General features: G+C 47.8%; 2 protein-coding genes across 3 annotated transcripts; one reads left to right on the top strand and one right to left on the bottom strand.

The window, feature by feature from the left end:
• LOC135390755 (receptor-type tyrosine-protein phosphatase S-like) lies at window positions 1-19,296 on the top strand. Of its 2 annotated transcripts, none has more exons than XM_064620627.1 (42): window positions 1-103; window positions 3,578-3,650; window positions 3,728-3,794; window positions 3,866-4,011; window positions 4,441-4,490; window positions 4,546-4,704; window positions 5,119-5,247; window positions 5,344-5,583; window positions 6,123-6,254; window positions 6,317-6,469; window positions 6,537-6,683; window positions 7,737-7,867; window positions 7,925-8,123; window positions 9,151-9,221; window positions 9,382-9,589; window positions 9,672-9,971; window positions 10,053-10,346; window positions 10,418-10,665; window positions 10,757-10,832; window positions 11,270-11,376; window positions 11,435-11,624; window positions 11,787-11,880; window positions 11,950-12,229; window positions 12,490-12,532; window positions 12,636-12,729; window positions 12,793-12,848; window positions 12,909-13,072; window positions 13,135-13,222; window positions 13,288-13,364; window positions 13,424-13,460; window positions 13,534-13,631; window positions 13,700-13,816; window positions 13,876-14,024; window positions 16,060-16,195; window positions 16,263-16,397; window positions 16,470-16,569; window positions 17,361-17,419; window positions 17,486-17,623; window positions 17,747-17,866; window positions 17,930-18,051; window positions 18,772-18,907; window positions 18,994-19,296. In XM_064620627.1, exons 1-42 carry the CDS (start codon window positions 40-42, stop codon window positions 19,063-19,065), a joined length of 5,499 nt encoding a protein of 1,832 aa, XP_064476697.1. In that variant the 5' UTR covers window positions 1-39; the 3' UTR covers window positions 19,066-19,296. The 2 variants fall into 2 exon arrangements, with proteins under 2 accessions (XP_064476697.1, XP_064476696.1); XM_064620626.1 differs by lacking the exon at window positions 1-103 and adding an exon at window positions 1,883-1,988.
• A 278-nt stretch (window positions 19,297-19,574) lies between these two features.
• LOC135390520 (neurofilament heavy polypeptide-like) lies at window positions 19,575-20,693 on the bottom strand. Its single transcript, XM_064620214.1, has one exon. It carries the CDS (start codon window positions 20,691-20,693, stop codon window positions 19,575-19,577), a length of 1,119 nt encoding a protein of 372 aa, XP_064476284.1.
• Window positions 20,694-23,140: the final 2,447 nt, after the last annotated feature.

Raw genomic sequence — 23,140 nt, 5'->3', positions numbered from 1 at the left:
AGGACGTTCTCATTGTGAGAAAAGGAAAGAAGCGTTACGATGGTGTCTATCGCGTTTCTATACATTATGGTGATAGCTCGCTCTCAGGTATCTGCAATGCACGGTAAGCAAAGCAGTCTATCTTCTTTCGATATCATTTCGTGGATAAAAATGAGAACGTGAATGCACGCACGCTTAGGATTCCTCTGAACCGAAAAAAGACAACTAAGCTGCTAAACTCTGGAAGAAGTACCCTTGGAAGAAGAAAAAAAATTTTCTTTGGAAGAAGAAAAATTCTGCATCCCCCTTTCTTCCACAGCATGTTGTTCTACGCGCTATCGAGACATCCACCGCACGCAACACAAAATCCTCCCGATCTCCCTTCCCCTATGTCCTTGCAGTAATTCCCATTCCTTGCCCCGTAGAACGCCTAACTGGCCCACAGCGCTGGTGGTGGTGTGAGGGTGGTGATGGTGAAGGGGCTCCCTGTTGTTGGTCTCATATAGGTGGGCAACGTCACGACTAACGCCCTGTGGGAATGTGCGTCGTGGGCCGACTTCTAAGGGAACTGTGCCGATATATTTATTTACAGTGAAACCTCGTTAATATGACCCCCGATAATCTGACATACGCGCTTTACGACCATACTTGTGGGGAACAATGCTGTGAAACCTCTGCAAATCCCCCGTTAATATGACAATTCCGCATTAAGACCAAAATTTTCGGGAGCGACCGTGGTCATAATAACGAGGGTTCACTGTATTTAGAATACGTTAAAGGCCGAAACGGGTACAAGATAATGGAGAAATTGTGCGACAATAATACTGTAGAAAACGGAAAAGTAATCAACGTGATCGGCAAACAGCAAAAGAAACGTCAAATATACTATAAAAAAAGAAATACAACACTAAAAGTCATCAAGACATAAAGCAAAAACCAGCAAGGATGTACACATATAGATGCCGCGAACAACAGTGCGAGAAAAACAAAACAAAACGTAAAGAAGAGTCATGAGAGAGATAACAAATCGGTGATGGCCACCCGAAACTGGGGGTGATTAGTGAAAAGTGCTACATGGCGGGGAAGATAATTCCAGAGTCTTGACAATCGGGGAATAAACTACTGGAAGCAGCAAAGGGTATTATACTTACGTAAGCAAACGTTATTTGCGTGATCATGACGTTCAGATACGTAGGAAGGAGGCTGTAGTAGACATAATTTACATATGCCTGAAAGCATCTGAGGGAATCCCAGAAAGAAGGGGGAAAAAACACAGACAGCACAGACAGCACTGGGATTCTAACCCGGATACCTCCCAGTCTCCACGTGACATGGTCAGCAGGCTAACCACTGAGCCGCGCGAGCTGCTGAGCGAGCCCGTAGTGCTTGAACTGCATCACCCATACCGCGTATTCACACGAGCGACATTCCGCCAGAAGCGGAAGATGCGAAAAGCGCCCATAGCTCTCTGCTGACACGTGAGCGCTCAAAGTCGTGTCTTTACGTATGTTGCTAACCGTGGGGAATATCCTGCTACACAGCCACAAGATATTCCGCAGCAGACGACAGGAAAACACGCTGACGGTGTCGTCTGCGAAGTGTCGTCTGCAAAGAGCGCAGTACGCCACTCCCGATATTCTCATCGTGTGAACGCTCACCGTAACACGGGACGGAACCTCGGCTCTGTAAGCAGTGTTTTCGCTTTCTCTTCCACTAGAATATTCCGTGAGGATGTCGCTCGTGTGAATACACGGAACATTTTCGAAGGCCTCTCTTCCAATGACAATGAACTATCGTAGAGCGCCAAATTTAACTTGACTGGCGTCGTCAAGAGACGCGTTACGCAAGGGCGGCAGGAAATCCTGAGCCAAGCCTCACCGTACACTTCCTTCGTGATGTTTCATCGAAGCGGCGGATGAGCAAAAACCACGTGAAAGAAACGAACATGGTGTTCCTCGTCGCTGAGAGCTTGTTAATGATCGTGTGTCTCCAGGCGTCAGCAATGTCCGGTAAGAGATGTGAAATCCTTGCTCTTTCATCGCCAGTGGATATCGCGCGGCTCGTGGACAAGAAGAGATGCCCCTATTTAAAGTATTGCGAGGATAATTGAGGTTGGACTCTACCTTTCCAAGACGTTAGCGCTAAGTGCTTTTCGTCTTGAGAACGTTTTGTAGACGATTCGTTGAAGGGTGAACAGTCTCACCGTGATGGAACGTGAGATGGCGCTTTTTGCCTCCGTCTTAGATGCTCCTACGAGACGGGGTACTCTGGGTACTCAAATTGGTAATGATACTATTGAATTGTGCAATGTACTTGAAACACTGGGTGTGTATTTTTCAGATACGATGTCATGCTCATATCATGTAGAGCAAGTTAGATTGAAATTATCAAATGTACATTGGTGTTCTACACAGGAGTATAAATCTACTCACACCAAGTACCATCAGGATCCTCTAATACAGTCACGACTTAATTACCGCCATTTGGTGTGGGGTAGGGGAAACGACCTCAGTAGCCTTCTGATTGCACAGAAAAAAGTACTTCGTATATATTAGATTCGCTTCCACACTGTCACACCACACAAGGACTCTTTGAGAAATACAAGATCATTAACGTTCTGTATTTGTATGACAGATTAGCTAAAGATTAGCTACATCGTACCGAACAGCAGTTGAAAGAAGATACATTGCACTTCTTTCGCTTAAAGTTTTCTTTCGTTATTTCAGGTTTTAAACTTGTTCTTTGTTACTAGTATGTCATTGAAAATGTGAATAATGAATTAATTTAATTATTTTTTATTTTTTAATAATTTATTATTATTATTATTATTATTATTATTATTAGTATTTCAGTCTGTGTTTTTTCAGTGTATGTTTGTTTTGTCTCGCTAGTGCATAGTGTTTTGCCACTTGACCGCGAGGTTCTGCCCACAAGCCTATCGGTTTAGGCGGGGCCTGTATTATGTGTATATTTAATATATTGCAATAAAAGTTCCAATTCCAATTCCAATTATTATTATTATTATTATTATTATTATTATTATTATTATTATTATTATTATTATTATTATTATTATTATTATTATTATTATTATTCCGGCAATAATTACCTCTTCAATCATTCGCCGACAAAACTTGTCGTCGATCCGAAAGACAGCGTTTCCCGAAGACGTAATTAATGCTGCTAATACGACTTCTACTTCAGTACAATTGCAGAGATGTTCGTATCTGAAAATAGATTTTTTTTAAAAATCGAAAACACATTAAAAAATGAAATTGTGGTACTGGTTCATCCACTGTTCTAGCGCTAAACTGAGCTAACGACAAGAAGGACAAAGGGAACGGAAGTTTACTTCAAAGGTGCCTTCTGTAACCAATCGAGGGGACAACAAACAGACATCAGTTCACTGAGCCTGCTTTGTAAGCTCTCAACTCCCCACCAAATTTATAGACGGTGTTCAATACGCGGTATGTACAGCTACCCACCCAAAAAATTATAAAGATACCAATTAATCAATCAGCTCTTCTATATTGAATGAGCTTCAGCTGCTGTCTTTGCATTCGGTCTATATGAACCACGATCCTTTATGACCCCACAGAAAGGTACCTCGGCAAAGTCAACTGTGCATTCACAGACGAACATCCCAGGTGCAACTTTGAACAACTCTGCAGGTGATCTAAAATAGCAATCATTAAGAGACTTTATATATCTTCCGAAACAATTCCACGATAATCGTTAATTGTTGCAGCGTCACCTGTACAGAAGACTGCACTTCTGCGGGAAGCCCCATCTGGGGCACAGTGAAGTACACTCAGGTAATATATATATTATTTCGGAAATTCACGAAGCAATTGGTTAATGAAGACATTTTCCGCTTCTTAATCAGAAATCGTCGTTGTGCACAGCCGCAGCGCACGATTTGCGATTCAACTACTGGAACAGGACCACGTGGAATGTGAGCTTTATCCGCTACAATCGTGCTCTTCTAGCTTATAAGGGTTCCATCAGGAACGGAATCACTTCCCGATCGTGGTAGGTCACTTTTCGTTTAAAGTTTGCAATCTTCCGACAAGTTCGGCTTTTACTTCAGCTTCACGGTCTTTAATGGAGCATTCCTTTGCACTGGAGAAACTCTGGAGCTAATTCTAAGGAGTTCTGGTTTCTTATGCTAATTTCTGTGCCCACACGATGCTTCTTTCTAACATTCTTTCATTCTAACACGTTATGAACGATGAGAACTGAACAATAAATTGTAAATAGAGTTACGAATCGTAGAAGAACAACATTACATTTATTAAACCCGTAACTAAATACATGCAGATTGGAGTTCTTACCTCCTTTAATGGAGCTCTTAACTCGAGGCATTCCTATACACCGGAGAAACCCTAGAGCTAATTCTAAGGAGTTCTCGTTTACTATGCTAATTTTTTGCCTACACGATACTTCTTTCTTACATACTAGGTTGCGGAGCTACGGTGGTTGGTTCGAATTTGTGTCACCAAGAACGAAAGGTACAGGTATCTAATATTACTGAAACCTTCCTTAACGGTGGCTCATTTTCCACAGAGGACCTGTGGGACGTTACGTCCGTTCATCTCAACTATCGGCACACGCCTCCTGAAAACCACCACCAGTTCTGCTTTGTCAGCGACCTCGGGAGCAGAAGTATTATTTTCAGGGACGTCCCTGTGTCTGAAACTGCGTATGGTACAAAGATGAGAGGAGGTGAGAGGTCCATCACCATACGCAAAGTTAAGATCTAATTGGCGTTCCCATAATGCCGTGTGCTTCTTTTATTGGATGAAAAGCTCTCATTGTAGACAAGGACAGGTAGGCAAACAAGGCAGACGAGACAGGCGCTGGGATATGAGCTTCAACGGAAGCTCATTTCTCGATGCTCGCCTATCCCGTCTGCCATCTCTTCCTACCTGTCCTTGTCTACAATAAGCGTCAACCAGTCATTGCACCAACAAGCCCAATCTTTCACATTACTTTTTTTTATTAGTTGAAAGGCTTCTCAAAACTGGTGGTTTTGCACAAGACGAACAAAACAGGGGGGAATACTCTATTAGTATAACAAAACCACAATGCTGTGTGGCAAGTGGACATGGTGGTCTCATGTTTATCATGTTCCTATAGGGTTGTACAGCATGACATGGAGGTCAGACCTTGGAATACGAGGCTTCACCTGCGCAGTAGATTGGAACGTCCTCTCCAGTGTCACCTCTATCGCCATCATAAAAGGCAGGGATTTTTCTGGAAACTCAGGTATAATCCCGCTTGAAAGCAGTTTGTCAATGTCTCAGAATCATTATTTAACCTGCTTCTAATATCATAGCGTTCTTTCCGTTTCGAATATGGCAGACGCCATGTACTGGAGAAGCTTAACCGTCAACCTTGACGACCGTATCAGCTTCTCCGACACCAGCGGCCAACGTTTCGTTTGGACCAAGGATGGCACAGACATCACCTTACAGGATGTAGGATATGGCGTCAAAGGGGTTCATCGAGCTGAGCTCGCAGACGGTGGAGTCTACGTTGCGAGCACCACAGGCTACCTCAGAAGTAGGCACCCAGAGGCTGTCATTAGGATCATTGTCCGCTGTGAGTCACCGCTGTTTGATCATGATCCCCGAAAATCCACGATTTTACGGCCTCCAAACAAAGTAAATGTTCCATTGCTTCGTATAAGATGACATGCAGCGTTTTAAAATCCGACATCACAATTTAACCACTCCACGGGTTTGTTATCGATGTGTGTCCGAGTCGTTTTAGCGAACGAAACATTTTAGCGGCCGTTAGCCTTAGTAGGGCGGACACGACGGAACAGCCTGTTACATAGGCGCCGACTGCGGGGGGGCTTAGGGGTCTGAGCCAAGGTTCGTCTCATAACGTCACGTGCCCCGGCCCCCTCCGGCAGATTGAAAACTCTCCGCCTATGGCCTGTTGGTTGATTTATTATTAGGTTAGTCCAAGTTCGCTGTTGGCATTTTCACACGCGCAGCCGCGCATTTTATCGATCAAATAACGTTTATTTCCAGTTGTTTATTTTGCGACGGTTTTATTGGACAACGAAAATCGTGTCCATGACACCTCCAAGCGCATAGCAAAGACTCATTCATTTTGGTGTCACGTTTCGGCAGCGTGCCCTGGTGGCCGATTCGGAGACAAATGCTTCGGACAATGCCCACCGTGTAGGAATGGAGGTATCTGCCATGACATCACGGGTGTGTGCGTCTGTCCAGCTGGGTTCAAAGGAAGACTCTGCGAAAATCGTACGTAACGCGTTTCACACGTGTACCAGTACTCGGCACTCAGTACTAGCGCTCGTTCGCAGATTGCAGCGCCACGACATTCGGCGAAGAATGTCAGCACGACTGCCGCGTTCTGGAACACAACCGACTCAACTGCGCCGGACTCCTGTTCTGTCGTCCTGATCCTTATGGCTGTTCCTGCTTTCCTGGTTACACGGGGCAAGACTGCAATGAAAGTGGGTGAAGAACGGCAGTTTCTCGTAGGCTCAATGTCCTCGGTTTAATATCGTATAATTCCAACAGGATGCCCTCCTGGAACGTACGGCGCAGGCTGCAGCATGCGTCGCAACTGTAGTTGCGCCAATGGTCAGCCTTGTCATTCACAGTGGGGCCACTGCACGGATGACAAGTGCCGTGCTGGGTATCGCCAACCGCCATACTGCGACAACTGTAAGTGACGCCCTTAACATATTTCCATATTAGACGGGTAGAAGAAGAAGAAGAACACACTCTGTTCGAAATATTGGTCGCTCTCGTCCTGAGGCACTTCCCTTCATACTTCCTTACCCCAGAAGAAGGACGGCCTCTGTTCGAAATATCGGCGGCTCTTGTCCTGAGGAACTTCCTTTCATATTTCCATATCGTATTACATCGCAATAGACGATTTCAGAAAGTCCCAGTGCTCCCTGCGTACGCGTTGCACCCTGATAGATTACTGGAATGAACTTGTCCTTCGCGTTTCGCTGTCCTTGACTCCTCCAGTAGTTATTACTTAATCCTCCAGTTACTCCAGTACTTGGCACCCAGTACTAGCGCTCGACCCGGGGACTGCAGCGATACAACATTTGGCGAAGAATCTCAACACGACTGCGCTGCTCATGCTACAGTTGCAAATATAATGCTAATGCGATAGTAACTGTACGCACATGATCATGCAATGCGATGGCTTACTAGCAAGAGTGGCACACGATGCCTCGGTGTGTGAGGGGGTCACAGAACCCGCCTTAGTAGACATTGTCTATCCCATAGGCAGCTCGCGGAAAGACGAGATGTCCTTCGGAAGGAGCTTCTCGCCTTCCTGCGAGACGCAGGGCTACACACCCGCTCCTAACCTACTTTCACGTGCGTGTGGTGTACTCCGTATAGTGTATCGCTTCCACGAGCATTTCCAAACTAGTGGTATGTGTGTCCATATATCCACAATGCTTCGCTATTCCACGTGATAAACACCGCACTACTTCCGCACTTGGGCCCCAAAAGTCTGAGAACATATGCGCTAGGCATTCTAGCAAACATCCACGACTTTTCTTTTTTTTTTTTGGCAAGTTTCCACTGATACCGCAAGATGACCGCTCAGTATCACCCCTGCCCCTCAACTCAGGCATGCGATCCGCTCGGTAGACCACAGGAGCCTACATTATGACGGAAATTGACGCAATACCGGTGCCGTTGACCAGGGACCTGCTTGTGCGTGACATACAAAATTGTGGAACCTGTTTGCAGGGTACCCCGTGCTCAAGACCATTCATCTGTCCCCCCTTCGCGCCACGGTCCTGCAAGTGCGGTGGAACAAATGGGACCCTCAGCAGGACTACGGTGTGGGGAATCCAGAATCTTACATCGTCCAATCTAAGGTAAGAGACTACCCGCCGTACATTATCGATCAATAAAGTACGCCATCGATTTTCCAGGAAGATGCAACTTCAAGGTGGAAAACCATCGGCTCGCTATCGGCTAAGCTAGACGGCACTCAAGGAACCACTGTGTACTATAACATAACGGGTCTTCAGCCTGACACTCGTTACATGGTCCGCGTTCTGGTAAAAGATGGGGACGGGCACATGAATAAAGAAAGTGCTCCAAGGAAAACTGCTACGACGCCATGTGGAAGTAAGTAAAGAGTGTCATTATGCGGTGACCAGTGATTTATCCAGACCCCACTTACACTCTCAAAACCTTAAGGAGGTCCCTTAAAAATTTTGCGAGATTGCGCAACATTTCGTCAAAAGCACATAAAGCCCTCCCCCCCCCCTAAAAAAAAAGGATGAAATTCTAGGGAAACTAGGTTCTCCCCACACTAACTTCACGGATGATGATGTCATTATTGAGACACGTGTCCTTGAAACACAGTCTGCTTCCATTGACCAAGTCTGTCCTCACATCGCCCTAGACAGCATCAAGCCTGCGCGCTTACTTCACCCTCGATCTTCAGTTGGGATAACGACAATTGTCAACAACAACAACTTTATTTTGAGATGGAGAGTGGGGAGGTTCATCGACGACATAGTAACGACAATTATTGTCGTTACACGTGTGGCACGACAGTTGTCGTTATCCCATAGCGCGCTAACTTTAAATAAACTATAACGATCGCTATCTGGAAGTTCAGCATCGGGTACCTGCATGGCCCCCGCGAGCTGCATGGAGCTTTCTTCTTGTTCGGTCTTTCATTGACGTCATAGCAGTATCCACAGCAGGCCTTCCTGGTTGACGCTGTGTCACGTGTGCGCACGCCTTCTGCCATCAAGGAGGTGGTGGCTCAATGCGTTATCTCACAAGCCGCCAAACATGTACTGAAGCTAACCTTGTGATATTTCATTTACTGTGAATTCACAATGGTTGATCTCTGTATCGTTTCGTAATATGTATGCTTTCGACGTGTTTTGTATGTCCGCATCAGACTGGTAACCCGTAATAAGGTCTGCGTCGTAGGATTACCTTGGAGACCCCATTAAGACATGTGACATTAATTTATGTGTCAATAAATAAACCTCTCCGTCTCAAAGCATTCGAGACCGCCTATACGCGTTCGACTCACAGCCACTTCGATGATACCCTAATAGAAATATATGCTGCATGTGCGGGCTCGACCTCACACTCACGTTGATTGATGTCACGATGTCTTCTTCTAACCAAGGTCCCCAAGTGCCCCCTCAGAACATATCGGTCGAAGAACTCAAAGAAGGATACATGGTCGTTACATGGAAGGTAGGTCTTCGCAGATGGTTTACCAGTTGGGCTTCAGAAATTACGGCGCACGAACAATAAGCGCAGTGTCGACAGTGTACGGAGTACCATCTCCTTGGCTGTCGACAATGATCGAAACCAATTGGACGATTCCAAAAGACGCTTATGATCGTTTCATCAGATTCCTGATGCGACCACGTGGCAATGTTCCACTGCCAGTATTGAAATCCGCATCAACCAAAGCATCTATCAAACGGATCCAAATGCAGAACGGTACTCGTACGCCACTGTGCCGAACACACTTTACACCATAGAGCTGAGAACAGTCACCGGACAAAACACGGCGAGCGAATGGTCTCCGACGGTCCATGTCACATCAGCCGAACGAGGTGAGGACCACTGATACTGAAAGAACACGTGTATACTGGTACTTAATGGTTTTTGTGCGCTTTTCTGCCGCTCTGTGTTCAGCTCCTGAAGTAGTTGAGAACCTGGTCGCCATCCGTGTGGCATCAAAGTTGTATACAGTGTCCTGGACGCCACCCAAAATACGCAACGGCATCATACGAGGATATCAACTGGGTCTGGAGCTGAAACGTCTGCTCCATTGTACAAGATCTCCGCCTGAACACCTGATGTTCAATATATCCGGAACCCAGACGGCACGCAATGTCTCGTTGATGCCCGCTGCCGAGTACAGCATTCGTGTGAGAGCACGCACTGTCGCTGATGGGCGATGGACGTCTATAAGAGTAACGACACCCGACGAAGGTAGTGTCTCGCAGCTGTCACCCTACCTGATAACATAGTACTACAGTCGCGCGCTTGCGTCTCGTATTTCTTTGTTTCCAGTACCCGAGGCTGCCCCCAGAGACGTAAACGTCCGTGACGTCTTCGTTGCGGGCGCTACGGTCACGTGGAAGGAACCGGACTGTGCTCTCAGTCACGGCGCTATTAAGGGCTACAAACTAAAGCTGAGGATGGACGCACCGCAGAAAGGACAGGATCGTGCGTACAATACCACGGTGACATCTATCACCTTCAACGGGCTCAGTCCCTTCACCAACTACAGTTTAGAGCTGTCCGCATGGAACACAGCAGGGGACGGACCTGCAGTCTTCGCAGTATTCAGGACAGGACCCTCCGGTACGACGAAACGGCACAAGCAACGAACGAAGAGTACCGATTATGCTGACCAATCACGTGTTCCGTTTCAGTGCCTAACGCGCCGACGAACCTGACGTCGCACAGCGCATCGAGCACATCGATCGCCATCTCGTGGCTTCCACCGAAACCGCTTACGGGAAAGTTACAGCATTATCATGTATACTACAGGACGTCAGAACATGCGGAGTCCACTATTAACGAGATTCCTGCACCAGCATACTGTAATGCGACAACCCGCTCCGGACGGCAGTGCTTCGCCATTCAAGACCTCACGCATAACACTAGATACCACATTTTTGTGAGTAGATATTTCTTAGTCTGTAGCTCATGAGGGACACTCAGGCCACGTCTCTTTTATTTTTCTTTTTGTTATTCCAACACACGCATAGGTGACTGCCAAGAATGAGCTCGTTGACCAATGGAGCAAGCCAAGCAACGAGATTACTGTGACAACACCAAGTGCTGGTGAGGACCATTAGCGCTCTCCTTTTATCCTTTCAGAGCCGAAGATAGCTGTAAGGAAGAACTGGGGAACAGTCTTTAATCCTGAAATGGACAGTGCGCGAGCGAGGAAGTGTGGAATGTTGAGTTCATCAGCAGAATGTGCCTTGTGCTCTGTCCTAGTGCGGGCGCGATGCCAGTTCAGCCTGTCCTCAATTGAGTGCAGTATATTCCTATCCCCGCTTTCGTGTCCGCTACAGTGGACATGTAGCGGGTATGCGACATCTGGAATCCCGAGTCATTGTGTTCTGAATGAAACAGCAAACAAAAGAATTGCGGCAGTTACGTTCAGCACAATACCGCTCTGAGAATGACTCTGCAAACAGGTTCCACATCTCTTGTCCACCTCACTATAGTTTCCAAGTAATGACTGATCCAGTGCACATAATTTTCTGCTTCAGCACCTGGCCCACCTACCCAATTCTCTCAAACTTCAAAGGGCCACAAGGAAATTACAGTATCTTGGAAGGAACCACAGCAACCCAATGGTGCCATCACGAACTATAGGGTACGCGTTTTCTCACCACGTTGGTCACAAGATAACAATTGGCGTCTACCCTGTTCAGGTGAACGTGAGCAGCGTTCAAGACGATGGCGAAACAGAGTTCCTGTTTTCAGTTACTCTAGAAGGTATGGTCTTCAACGAGACTATAGGTAGTCTCCAGGCAGGTTCTGTCTACAACATCACCATCGAAGCAGCGACGGCTGTGGGTTACGGAGATCCAATCAGTATTCTTGCTTTCACCAAAGCTCCTGGTACGTTGGCTTCGAATAGTATATGCACGCTTGGAGAAAACGCATGTAGGGTGTTACACCAAGTCCTCAGGAATGCAAGACGATGCTCCAAGAGGCGAACCGCTCGAAAACTTTAAAGTAACATGCTAAACGGTACCCAACTTCTTTCTTTGTTCCTTCAAGTTATCGCCCTGAAGGTTAGGCCACAAGTCAAGACAATCCAGAAGAACGCAGTGACGGTGACGTTGACGCCTGCAGATGCGAAATACAACATAAAGTAAGGACGCTTTCCCCTTGTGACTACGCCTCAATACAGCTACGATATATGACCTGCCATTTCCAATAGGAACTATTACGTGCTCGTAGAAAAACTCAAGACGAGAACCAAAAGATCAGCCGATGACGTTTTTGCCAATGAGTGGGTCAATGGCAAAGTAGACTACAATAGTTCGATGGCTATGGGGCTTTCCTTCTACATGGCTGCTGAACTGTCTCCAGAGGATATTCACACTGCGCAGGACTTCACCGTTGGGGACGGTCGTTACTACGGCGCTTACTACAACGCACCTCTTGACAGCAGGAGCACCTACCAGATTGGCATGGCTGCGGAAGTGGACTTCAACGGGGTACGTGGAAGCATAAATCCGCACCGCTATGTGGAAACAGAAATTGAAGGTACACCACGTGAGGACAGTTAAGGACATTTATTAGACGTCTGTCAACACTATTTACAAATCATTGTGGACACCGCCACAAGGTAGTATGTACATGTACTCAAGCAAGGTTCATGACTATGACTGTGTACCTATGGTTGAGGTCTTGTCATGTTTCTTGTCCTTCGCGCTATTGTTCGTGCTCCACATGATAACACGCCAGTGCCTTCCAGGACACACGCATGTCTTATGTCCTGCTTGCTGAACCCATCAACCGTGAGTGGATAGCCTTATAAACCTCTTTCCTTTCCTTTTCTTTTTTTTTTCAATGTGGGGACGCGCAGTTAGCGCAAAAATACTGTGACACTTATTTGTACAGTGGACGATACTGCAGTTGTGTCCAGCTCTGTCATCACAGGCATAGTCGCAGCCCTCGTTCTTGTGGTGGTGCTGGCTGTGTTCTTGAGTACATGGTAAGATTACGTTGACGTCTTGCCTCCCTCTCTCAAATTTATATTATATCATTTAAATTTCAGGAAAGCAAGAAGATGTCTGGCTCCTCAGCTCTTGATGAAGCAGTCCATCGACAAGGGTTGGTACACCCGTCAAACTTTGCGAGTTTCTAACACGCAAATTAACCGAACTGTCCCAGGTCACAGTTCTAGTACTGCTGAGTGTCTGGATGAGGTAGATGACATAGAAATGGAGGAAGTCGCCTGCAACGGGCCCGTCACTGTTGCCAGACTTCCCCTATCGCAGCTTTGGGAGTACGTCCAACGGATGATACTCATCGACGGTCTCAAGCACGAGTACATGGTACATGTTTTCCGCGTTTGTTGCTGAAGAATCAAACATTAAATTGCCTTCATCTTGTCCAGAGTGTACCCAAGGGGCAGCTGTATCCATCTGATGAAGGGAAGAAAGCAGAGAACAAAGGGAAGAACCGGTACAGGAACATGCTTCCATGTAAGTTCCGCAAGCTGATGGAACTGCACACATATCGTCACACGTGCGAACATGTCCTATAACAGTTGACCATACCCGTGTGAAGCTGGAAGACATTGAAGGCCTTCCTGGCTCGGACTACATCAATGCAAACTACATTGACGTAAGTCATCGGCTTGTCGTGCTTGGTCACACTGAGTATGCGTGAACCTTCTGCTTCAGGGCTACAAGGACGAAAAGAAGTACATCGCGACACAAGGCAGGGCCTGTCATTATCTACATGCGCCCTATCGTACCCAAGACACGAGACACACAGACTCTCTTTGATGCAGGTCCCAAACCTTCGACGTGCGCAGACTTCTGGAGAATGATCTGGCAGGAAAACGTCTGCAAAATTGTTATGCTCACCAACATCTTCGAAGAAGCGCGGGTACACGGCATATATATTCTCTTTACATGCGTTTTGGGATCAATTACGTTGATGACGTTCTCTCCTAGTCAAAGTGCGCAAAATATTGGCCCGAGAAATCGAAAACCTACAATGCCATCCGTGTGACCCTCATGAAGACCGAAGTGTTTCCGGAGTACGATGTCAACCTGCTTCAGGTCGCTAAGGTAAACGGGGAGTCTCCCCCACCTCCCGGCATGATGGAAGTGTCTTTTGCCATTGTCAGGAAGGGACAACCCGGGAGGTAAAACATTTCCACCTGAAGACCTGGCCGGACCACGGCGAGCCACTGTACCCTAGTACCCTGCTTGCCTTCCACAAGAAAGTCAGCTCTTACAGGACGTATAACGAGGCGCCCATCGTGGTTCATTGCAGGTAACGACCAGACTTGTACGTATTTGGAGTATTGTATTTAAAATACTGTATTTTAAATACAATTTGCGGTATTTTGGTACTCTACTCAATACTTTTTGTTTTGTGTATTTGTACTCTATTTAAAATACATTTTATGGTATTTTCTACTCAATACTCTAATTACATATTTTGGATCTCCTTCTCAAACTTTCTGTGTGTCGTCTTTCCATTATCTTGCTTGGTCATTGGAGATTTCCTGAATTTTTCAGACTTGACCCGGATATTGCCCTTTCTTGGAAGTCTCCATAGATCTTAGCCCGTGTGCTAATCCTTTGCGAGTCAGGGTTCTATTATGTGTGCCCTGACGCGGTAACGCCGAATTCTCACCTCGCCGAGCAGGGACCTGCTAGAAGTTTGCTTTGTTCTGGGTCACGTATACTTAGTGGAGTTATGTGGTGTCCCTTTGTCATCTTTTTGGGACTTTGTGTTTAGATTACTCCTATCACACAGGGACGGCTTGCGTAGTACGCGGGGTTTAGGTGATCCACGTGACATAGCGGCGACATGCCGCATTGACCAGTGACTGGTGACTTTTTGCGTTCAAGGATAAATAGTATCTTAATTGTATTTCAAATACTTTTTGAAGTATTTCGTACTCTATCTTAATTACTTTAATTTTCATGTATTTATACTCTATCTTAATTACATTCTAACCTCAGTATTTATTATCTTATCTTAAATACATTTTTGAGTATCTTGTACATGTCTGGTAACGACCACTTTGGTACACCATGTTAATGATGGCTCTCATGATGCAACTGATTATGGTGCATTACAAGCACTGAACTACCAAGCACAGATACATTCCACGTGTACCGTTTTGCGGCGATAAGCATTAAGCGTGTATCAAAAGCGCTTTAATTATGGAAAAGCATCAAGCGAGTGTTGGTAGTACTGCTGTACGCATTGCCGTTCTGCCCTGCATGAGTTGAAAACGTATTGACAACTTTTGTGTGTGGGGGGGGAGGGGAGTTGAAGAGAGGGTAGCTAGCATGGCGTAATTGGTAGTATCTATAAGCTTCAATCAGAGGGTGTGTGTTCAAATCCCACTGCTTTTGCCTTTTCTTGATTGATTGATTGATTTGTAAAAGAAAAAACCGGAGATGGCTTTTCTTCAACTGTCATCATTTATTTGTTTTATGAGGTCTGTTCGCTTTTACGAGCATTTCCAGCTAGACCTGAGAACGCTGGCCACGGAACGTTCATAATTGTGATCCACTGCGAAAAAAAAAAAGTTACGAATAACACCGATTAAAGCTCGTGTAGCACCGGTAGTACTACAACAAATAAAGTGTGGATCGCAGCGACAAGATTGCTTTAAAGGGACTATGAAATTTCCCGAACCCCCATACTTTTTTTCGATGGAAACTGTTCTTCCCGCAGAGAAACTAATATGCCACAAATTTTTCCGGACGAAATCGCTCCACTCTGCGAGGAGCGCGCGCTGGAAATGTCTCTTCCACGTTCCTCCTCTCCCGCGCATATTTCCCTGCCGATGGTGTAACTGTACGGACCGCTCTTTGGTTCCCCGTTACGTCACCAGTGTTGCACAATGGCAAGTAATGCCGCGAGCTCGCGCTGTGGCTGCCGCCACTGCCGAAATCTGCCGATCGCGCTAAAGCTGCTGTCATGGAGATTTCCACTCCCGATGAACGCATACGCGGGATCCTACGGCGCATGCTCCTGGCGGGATTCCTCGGCTCGGCAACACGTCACGATGACGTGTTGCTGAGCCGGCCGCGGTCGCGTCAAGTTACCCGTTGTGTCTCCGCTCGGCAGCTCGTCACGGCGCGGCGCCAGCTGTCCTCCCTTCGCCGCTCCATTTAAATTCGCTCCCGAGAAATCCGCTCGCGCCACGAAAGTAAAATTTCGGTTCTAGACTCAGAAAAATGTCTTCTTTCGAACGAAACCAAGAAAAAAATCGTTTCATAGTCCCTTTAACATGAGAGTGGCCTATCAAAGCATTCCAGAACGCGTAATTTTTCCAACACAACAGCGCAGGTGTGGGACGCACCGGTACGTACATCCTCTTCGACATACTTCACGAACAAGCCCTGGCGGAAAATGCCGTTACCATATCGAGCCAGTTGTACAAGTTGAGAACGTGCCGTATCAACATGGTAGAAACGCTGGTGAGCAACGATATACTCTACGAGGGTCGAGCGTCGTGCCGGACACTAAAAACACTCCTGACTTCAGGGCCAGTACAACTTCCTCCATTCTGCCCTTGCGGAGAGCATCTGCGTGCCAGACTTCTGCATGTCCACTTCCAAGTTTGTGCAGTATCACGTCGACGCACGTACTCGGACCCCGAAGCTGTACATCGAATTCCAGGTAACGAGACTGCGATTGGAAACTCTGAAATTCTGGAACATGTTGGAGACTGACCTTTTCCCGTTCATCAAGAAATTGGAGGAGCTCAGACCACGCTTCATGAGTTCGGACTTCTCCATCGCCAAAGCACCAGAGAATATCAACAGGTGTAGATACGCCAACATTCTTCCTCGTAAGTATACCCTTTTGCAGATAATATGGGACCTATGGTTGTCCGCTAGGTACATCAGTTTACACTGTCCTGTATATGTAAGCGCGTAGGGCATGTAACTCCGCCGTACGAGAGCCAGTGCCGTTCGTCCAAAGCCATTTGTCTGTAGCAATGCTCCTGCCTGACATTTGCGGCTTACGCATTTACCCTGAAGGCTATCAAGCATCGTAGCTCATTTGTGCCCCATGTTCGCGTATCGCATACGGCTCATATCCGTAGAATTAGTGACCAATACTCCTCCTCCTCCTTTCTCTGACTCAAAACTCCGTAATGTCTTATCCGACTTCACTGTGCTTTCCTTCAAGGAGTAGAGCACCTCACGAGCGCGAGAACGACATGTCATCAATCTGTGCGCAGTCTTCTAGGTCCTGGAATAGTGTGCGCTCCTGCGTGTTCCTTGTCTACAATAACCACTGAAATTAGTGTCGGTTGCATGAAATGTCCACGATACCAGCAACGCCGATCTGTATCTACAAGCTTCTTTAGCTCGGCTGGATGGCAGACCCTTCGATGCTGCTAAGGGTCTGGGTCCTCGGTCACCCGACCCAGGCATTTGTGCGATTTTGCGCAGACTCCAAGTTGGCGGACAGTGTGTGACAGTGTGTGTGTGAGTGACTGACTGAGTGTCTCTGTCACACATTGTTCTTATTGTAGTCATTTTTGTTTTTCTAAGTGATCTGGAGTAGCCGGCTCTCGTAATGAATGCCTATTTCTCCATTTTTTTCTTCTCAACTCAACTCAACGCCTCGCAGCCAACTCTGGTCTCGTGTTTTTGAAAGATGGCTCCTTCATCAATGCTGTCTACGTGAACGTGAGTCATGACGGCCAGAATCAAAGAACGCAACAGCGGTAAGGTAAACGGCACGATGTCTTGCAGGGCATGTACAAGAAGAAAGCGTTCGTGGTGACGCAAACACCTTCGACGGAGACCGTCGAGGACTTCTGGAAAATGGTCCAGGAATGCGGTTCAAGAACCATCGTCACTTTCGAAGACTTCTCACCGGACTCCGATGCCGTGGGTTCCTTTCTAGCGTTGTCCGGGAGTGGAATATTTGCCTGCTTTCAACACAGAGTGATTAAGCCTAACTTTGCCTAACATGCAATATCATTGTTCCCGCCTTTTTCTGTCGCGACGCAGACTGTCTTCTGGCCCGTGAGTGGCCCTGTACGCTACTCAGACTCGAGGGTCGAGTGTGTGGAATCGAGCTCGGAAGGTGCGATGAGCACGCAAACGCTCAAGGTTACGTCAAAATCGAAGGCATGTATTCATGACGAATGCAGCAGCATGATTGTAAATCGTGATGACGTGACTTTATTGCAGACAACAATAAAGCACTTCCACTTGGTGAAATGGGACACACCGAGCATCATGCTACGTCTCATCGACGCGGTAGAACGCTGGCAACGGCAATCGGGCAACAACATCCCGATAGTGCTATGCAGGTACGTGAAGGCAGTCCTACTGCCTTCAGGGCTACACCAGGAGGTTTCAAGCTGCTGCAGCATGCTTTTCCTTTGATTTTAAAGGTGCAATCTCGGAAGATTTATCAATTCGATAGTCTGATCCCTCAGTATTCTTGCGTCACAATTGCAGTTTTTTATGATTATTATTAAAACTGAAACTTACGGGCAACATTGTGTCAAAGCTGTCACTAACTGCTCATTGCTCGTCAAATACTGCGGCAAAACCACATTACGTGCGAACGACACTGTCTAAAACGAAATAAGTTGGCTACGTAGCCATGACGAGCAGTAAGTCAGTCAGGGAACATACATCACTGTTGCTTGACGAATTGGGGATTATTTGCCACCATACGTCGCCACCAGCAGTTTTACCTTATGATGCCTCATTACTAGTATTCAGGCACCCTATTTATTTTAGGATGGCTGAATACCATAGTTCCCTACTAGTATTCTTTCTATTTTACGCTAGGAGGCTGAGGCACACTATTTTACCTCAATTTTGCTAACAAATTAAACATAGTAAACGTTCTGTCACGTTTGTAACTTCTTGCACTGGGTTTACAAGCAACGAGCTGTTAGATTAAGGCCGTTGACATAAACTGCCTGTATGACTGCTTTCCAATACCTTTAATTCGGCAATCTGCGTGTACATATCGTATACCTAAAGAAATGCAGTTTCATGTTTTCTTCCTCACACAGGGACGGATGCAGCGCCAGCGGTGTCTTCTGTTGTTGCGCTTTCTTCCTCGAGAAGCTCAAAGGAGAACACGAGGTGGACGTATTCCTCGCTGCCCGCGCCATTCGTAAGAACAGGCCACAGTTCATCAAGAACGCGGTACGTTTGCTCGTGAGCGCGTTCTAATTTACATAGGATTCCCCGCGTTAATAAACTTAGGACTAACTCCAGACATTTCTCCGCAGGAGCAGTACGAGTTCTGCTACAACGTGGCTCAAGCGTTCCTCGAGTCCTTCGAAATGTATGCGAACTTCTGAAGAAAGCGCCAAGTCGTGGACAGTCGACTGTACATAAAGCGGACATAGCAAGAGCCGACTGATGGGGAAACCGAATACTCACAGCCTGTTAAACGTCATACGGATGCTTCTAAGCGAACCCTTCGGCCAAGTCCTAAGGTTCTGAAGAGACTGATGAAGACCGTTGTTTCGACACACCGCACGCATTTTTAACGTGTGTTAATAGTTTAAATAAAGTGCACTGCGATTTGATCAATCTTCGAGCTTGAGAGTTACTTCACTATAGAACCCAAGACACTTGTATGGGGTTCACTAAATGAATAAACGGTCAATTCAATGTTATATGTTCGCCAGACTTTCGATATCTGGCGCGCGATGCAAGCGAGCGGAATTAGTGTTCGCTGCAGTTTTCATACTGCAAACGGCAGGACATGTTGAGGTCCTTAAAATCATTTTATTTCTAAGCCGAGGCAATATACAGATTTAAAAACTTCGGGTCACAAGCGCGAAAAGCATTAAAAACATTTCAACTAACTAAAGAGTACGCTAGCGTCCGTGGCTATAGTGTCCACCGTGTCCAGAACCTTGACCGCCGCCGTAACCGGAACCACTGCACTTTCCACCGACACAGGACACCGATCCGCCGCCGTATCCAGATCCCTGGCCTCCGCCGCAATTTCCACCTTGGCAGGGCCCTTGACCGCCGCCGTAGCCAGATCCTTGGCCACCACCGTATCCGGAACCCTGGCCTCCACCGCAATTTCCGCCTTTGCAGGGCCCTTGACCGCCGCCGTAGCCAGATCCTTGGCCACCACCGTATCCGGAACCCTGGCCTCCACCGCAATTTCCGCCTTTGCAGGGCCCTTGACCGCCGCCGTAGCCAGATCCTTGGCCACCGCCGTATCCGGAACCCTGGCCTCCACCACAATTTCCACCTTGGCAGGGCCCTTGACCGCCGCCGTAGCCAGATCCTTGGCCACCACCGTATCCGGAACCCTGGCCTCCACCGCAATTTCCGCCTTTGCAGGGCCCTTGACCGCCGCCGTAGCCAGATCCTTGGCCACCACCGTATCCGGAACCCTGGCCTCCACCGCAATTTCCGCCTTTGCAGGGCCCTTGACCGCCGCCGTAGCCAGATCCTTGGCCACCGCCGTATCCGGAACCCTGGCCTCCACCACAATTTCCACCTTGGCAGGGCCCTTGACCGCCGCCGTAGCCAGATCCTTGGCCACCACCGTATCCGGAACCCTGGCCTCCACCGCAATTTCCGCCTTTGCAGGGCCCTTGACCGCCGCCGTAGCCAGATCCTTGGCCACCGCCGTATCCGGAACCCTGGCCTCCGCCACAATTTCCACCTGGGCAGGGCCCTTGTCCGCCGCCGTAGCCAGATCCTTGGCCACCGCCGTACCCGGAACCCTGGCCTCCGCCGCAATTTCCGCCTTTGCAGGATCCTTGTCCGCCACCGTAGCCAGATCCTTGGCCACCGCCGTACCCGGAACCCTGGCCTCCGCCGCAATTACCACCTTGACAAGATCCCTGTCCGCCACCGTAGCCAGATCCTTGACCGCTGCCATAGCCGGAGCCTCCGCAATTGCCGCCATTGCATGGCCCTCTGCTACCACCGTACCCAGTTCCTTGTCCACCGCCATAACCGGAACCCCGACCTCCGCCGTAGCCGGACCAGCTTCCCCTCCCTAGCACTGAAGCAGACGCCGCCACTATAGTCCCATCGGCCGCCTCCGTGACATTTGTCGTCTGCGGCTCTTCATCCCGTTCAACGCGAAGCAACGTGCCTCCCAAAACGACCTGAAGCCATACGCCGTACAAGACGCAGGACAGCAAAGCTACTGTTGCCGAACTCATGAGCTGCAAGGAGAAACCGGGCACTGTCAGCAACCTCGCCCCCCGGCTACACGACACAAGACAAGAGCTTACCGCAAGATTCTGTGAGCAAGATGGAAATCAGACACCCCGGTGCTTTGCCTCGCCAGACTGAGCAGCGGCACTTGCAACTCCCTCGTTTAAGTAGGTTTATCTGATATTGATCATGTTGTATCACGTGGGTTCTTAGGACGCCCCACCGCAACTGCAATTCGGTTGTCGGGAAGCAGATAATGTTAACCCAGGCAGCACAATGTACTGAAAGTCGAGTGCAATAGGGGTGGACGGTATGTGTCTTATCAATGTTCCTTAGTTCCAAAAGTGTGTTCAAGGTCTTCCACCTACCCGTCCACCCCTATTGCACTCGACTTTCAGTACACTGTGCTGCTTGGGAAGCCACGGTATCACTGTGCGATTATCAGTCAAGCCCCACGTGAGGGTTATCGACCACAGCTGCTAACCGTGCTGAACATGTGGTACAGTGTGTTCTGGCATCTCGCGGTGTGCTCCCATGTTTATCAGACAGGACGACAATAGGCACACAGAGCAAGCCCGTTCAGTGATTAACTTGTTTACACGCGCTTGCAGCGTAGTTATCTTTAATCGGAGATGAATTTGAAGACAGACTACTAGCACCAGTAACGAAAGTTCTTTTACGTTGCGGATACGTCGCATTAGACTCGGCAATCAACACGAAGACAGACAACGATCAGAGGCGTTCTTGAACTGCGACTTGGACATTCGGAGCAGTGTTAGAAAGAAGCATTGGTTCCGTGGTGAGACATTTGTTCGCAGACGGTCCTGATTGTTTCGAAGACGTGGTTATTTCCCGCGCAAATGCGTGCCCCACTGTGTGGAGCCCCCTCCAGCATGACGGCAAGCACTTGTACCCATGCAGAGTGACGGCACAGTCTACTTGGCAAGTGCTTTGTCCGCCTATGCCTTCAACACTTAGCACTTGTATAGGCAGTGGCGTCACTACATTGTAAACTGAAAAACACCCTTATGGGTGTAAATCGCTTGTCCTATAATTGACTCCTCTTTTTACACCGTATGGTCTGGAACACCCTTTTTAGAGGGTGTATCCCGTGTAAAACGCCCTTTGAAAGGGTGCTTTTCCTTGAAAATGCCGTCTTTTGCACCCTTTATACACCTTTTTAGGAGGGTGTTTAACGATCTTACACCCTCCTAGAAGGGTGTTTAAAGGGTGCAAAGGAGGGCATTTTCAAAGAAAAGCGCCCTTTCCGGGGGTGATTTACACGGAATACACCCTCTAAAAAGGGTGTTCCAGACCATGTACTGTGTAAAAAGAGGTGTCAGTTATAGGACAAGCCATTTACACCCATAAGGGTGTTTTCCAGTTTACAGTGTAGGGTACGCATCACCCCAGAGTCCTGCATCAACTAGTGCTGCAGCTCTTTGTTTCACCTCCCCGCCCCCCCCCCCCCCCCCCCACCATACCAGACGGTACGCGATACATAACAATATCATACCAAAGGCAGAAAAAATTCAGGAACCCTTCAGCGGCAGCCGCTGAGGGGGGGGGGGGTAGACACCTTCGTCGCTACATTGTTGACAAATGGTGATTAAAGAATTTTATAACAGAGTTTCTACTGCGCGTATTTTATTTCATTGTCCCTCGCGTAGCATGACGATGACAGCTTCGTGAGCTGAGAAATGCGTCGTCAGAGTTGACGCTTCTTGCACCAATATGTTCGATTCTCGAAGACCAGGTCGATGCACGAATTGTAGTTTGTGGCGGATTCTGTCAGTCTGTTGCACAGATACAATGCCATCTGGTTGGCGAACTCGGCTGGAGATGTGGTCTTATTAGCAGCCACGTTGAAATCATCCAGCAGAATAATTACTTTGTGGCTCGTTGCATCCATTCTCGTTGCTTGGCTCGGCGCGGTTCTTTTGAGGCAGCTTGTTGTGCAAGCGACAATCGCTCTGCCATCCGTGTTGGCTGTTAGGACTGGCCACATGACATACGCTGCGGCAGAAAGTGCGCTCCCCTACTGACGGCGTATGGTGGCGCTGCAGCATTTCTCCTGGCGCGCTATTGCTTCTCCTTATCCCCAAAGGCGTATGTAGCTGACGGACTAGATTTGACCTTCACTAGGGACACCCGCTGTGCCGCCTCTCTTGGTGGGGATCCTCGTTTCGGTTTCGTTTCTGTTACTTACAGTAAAAACTGTCAAATAAACCTCTACCC

Source organism: Ornithodoros turicata, chromosome 4, assembly GCF_037126465.1.
Source record: "Ornithodoros turicata isolate Travis chromosome 4, ASM3712646v1, whole genome shotgun sequence".
NCBI lineage: Eukaryota > Metazoa > Arthropoda > Arachnida > Ixodida > Argasidae > Ornithodoros > Ornithodoros turicata.
This window is presented reverse-complemented; position numbering and strand designations above follow the sequence as displayed.

What these genes read in the sequence shown, in the direction of transcription:
- LOC135390755 (XM_064620626.1), top strand. Translation starts at nt 1,895, where the DNA reads ATGAGCAAAAACCACGTGAAAGAAACGAACATGGTGTTCCTCGTCGCT. An exon ending in CTTACATCGTCCAATCTAAG is followed by an intron (nt 7,868 to 7,924) that starts GTAAGAGACTAC and finishes TCGATTTTCCAG; the next exon opens with GAAGATGCAACTTCAAGGTG. An exon ending in GATGCGAAATACAACATAAA is followed by an intron (nt 11,881 to 11,949) that starts GTAAGGACGCTT and finishes CATTTCCAATAG; the next exon opens with GAACTATTACGTGCTCGTAG.
- LOC135390520 (XM_064620214.1), bottom strand. Translation starts at nt 20,693, where the DNA reads ATGGCGGTGGACAAGGAACTGGGTACGGTGGTAGCAGAGGGCCATGCA.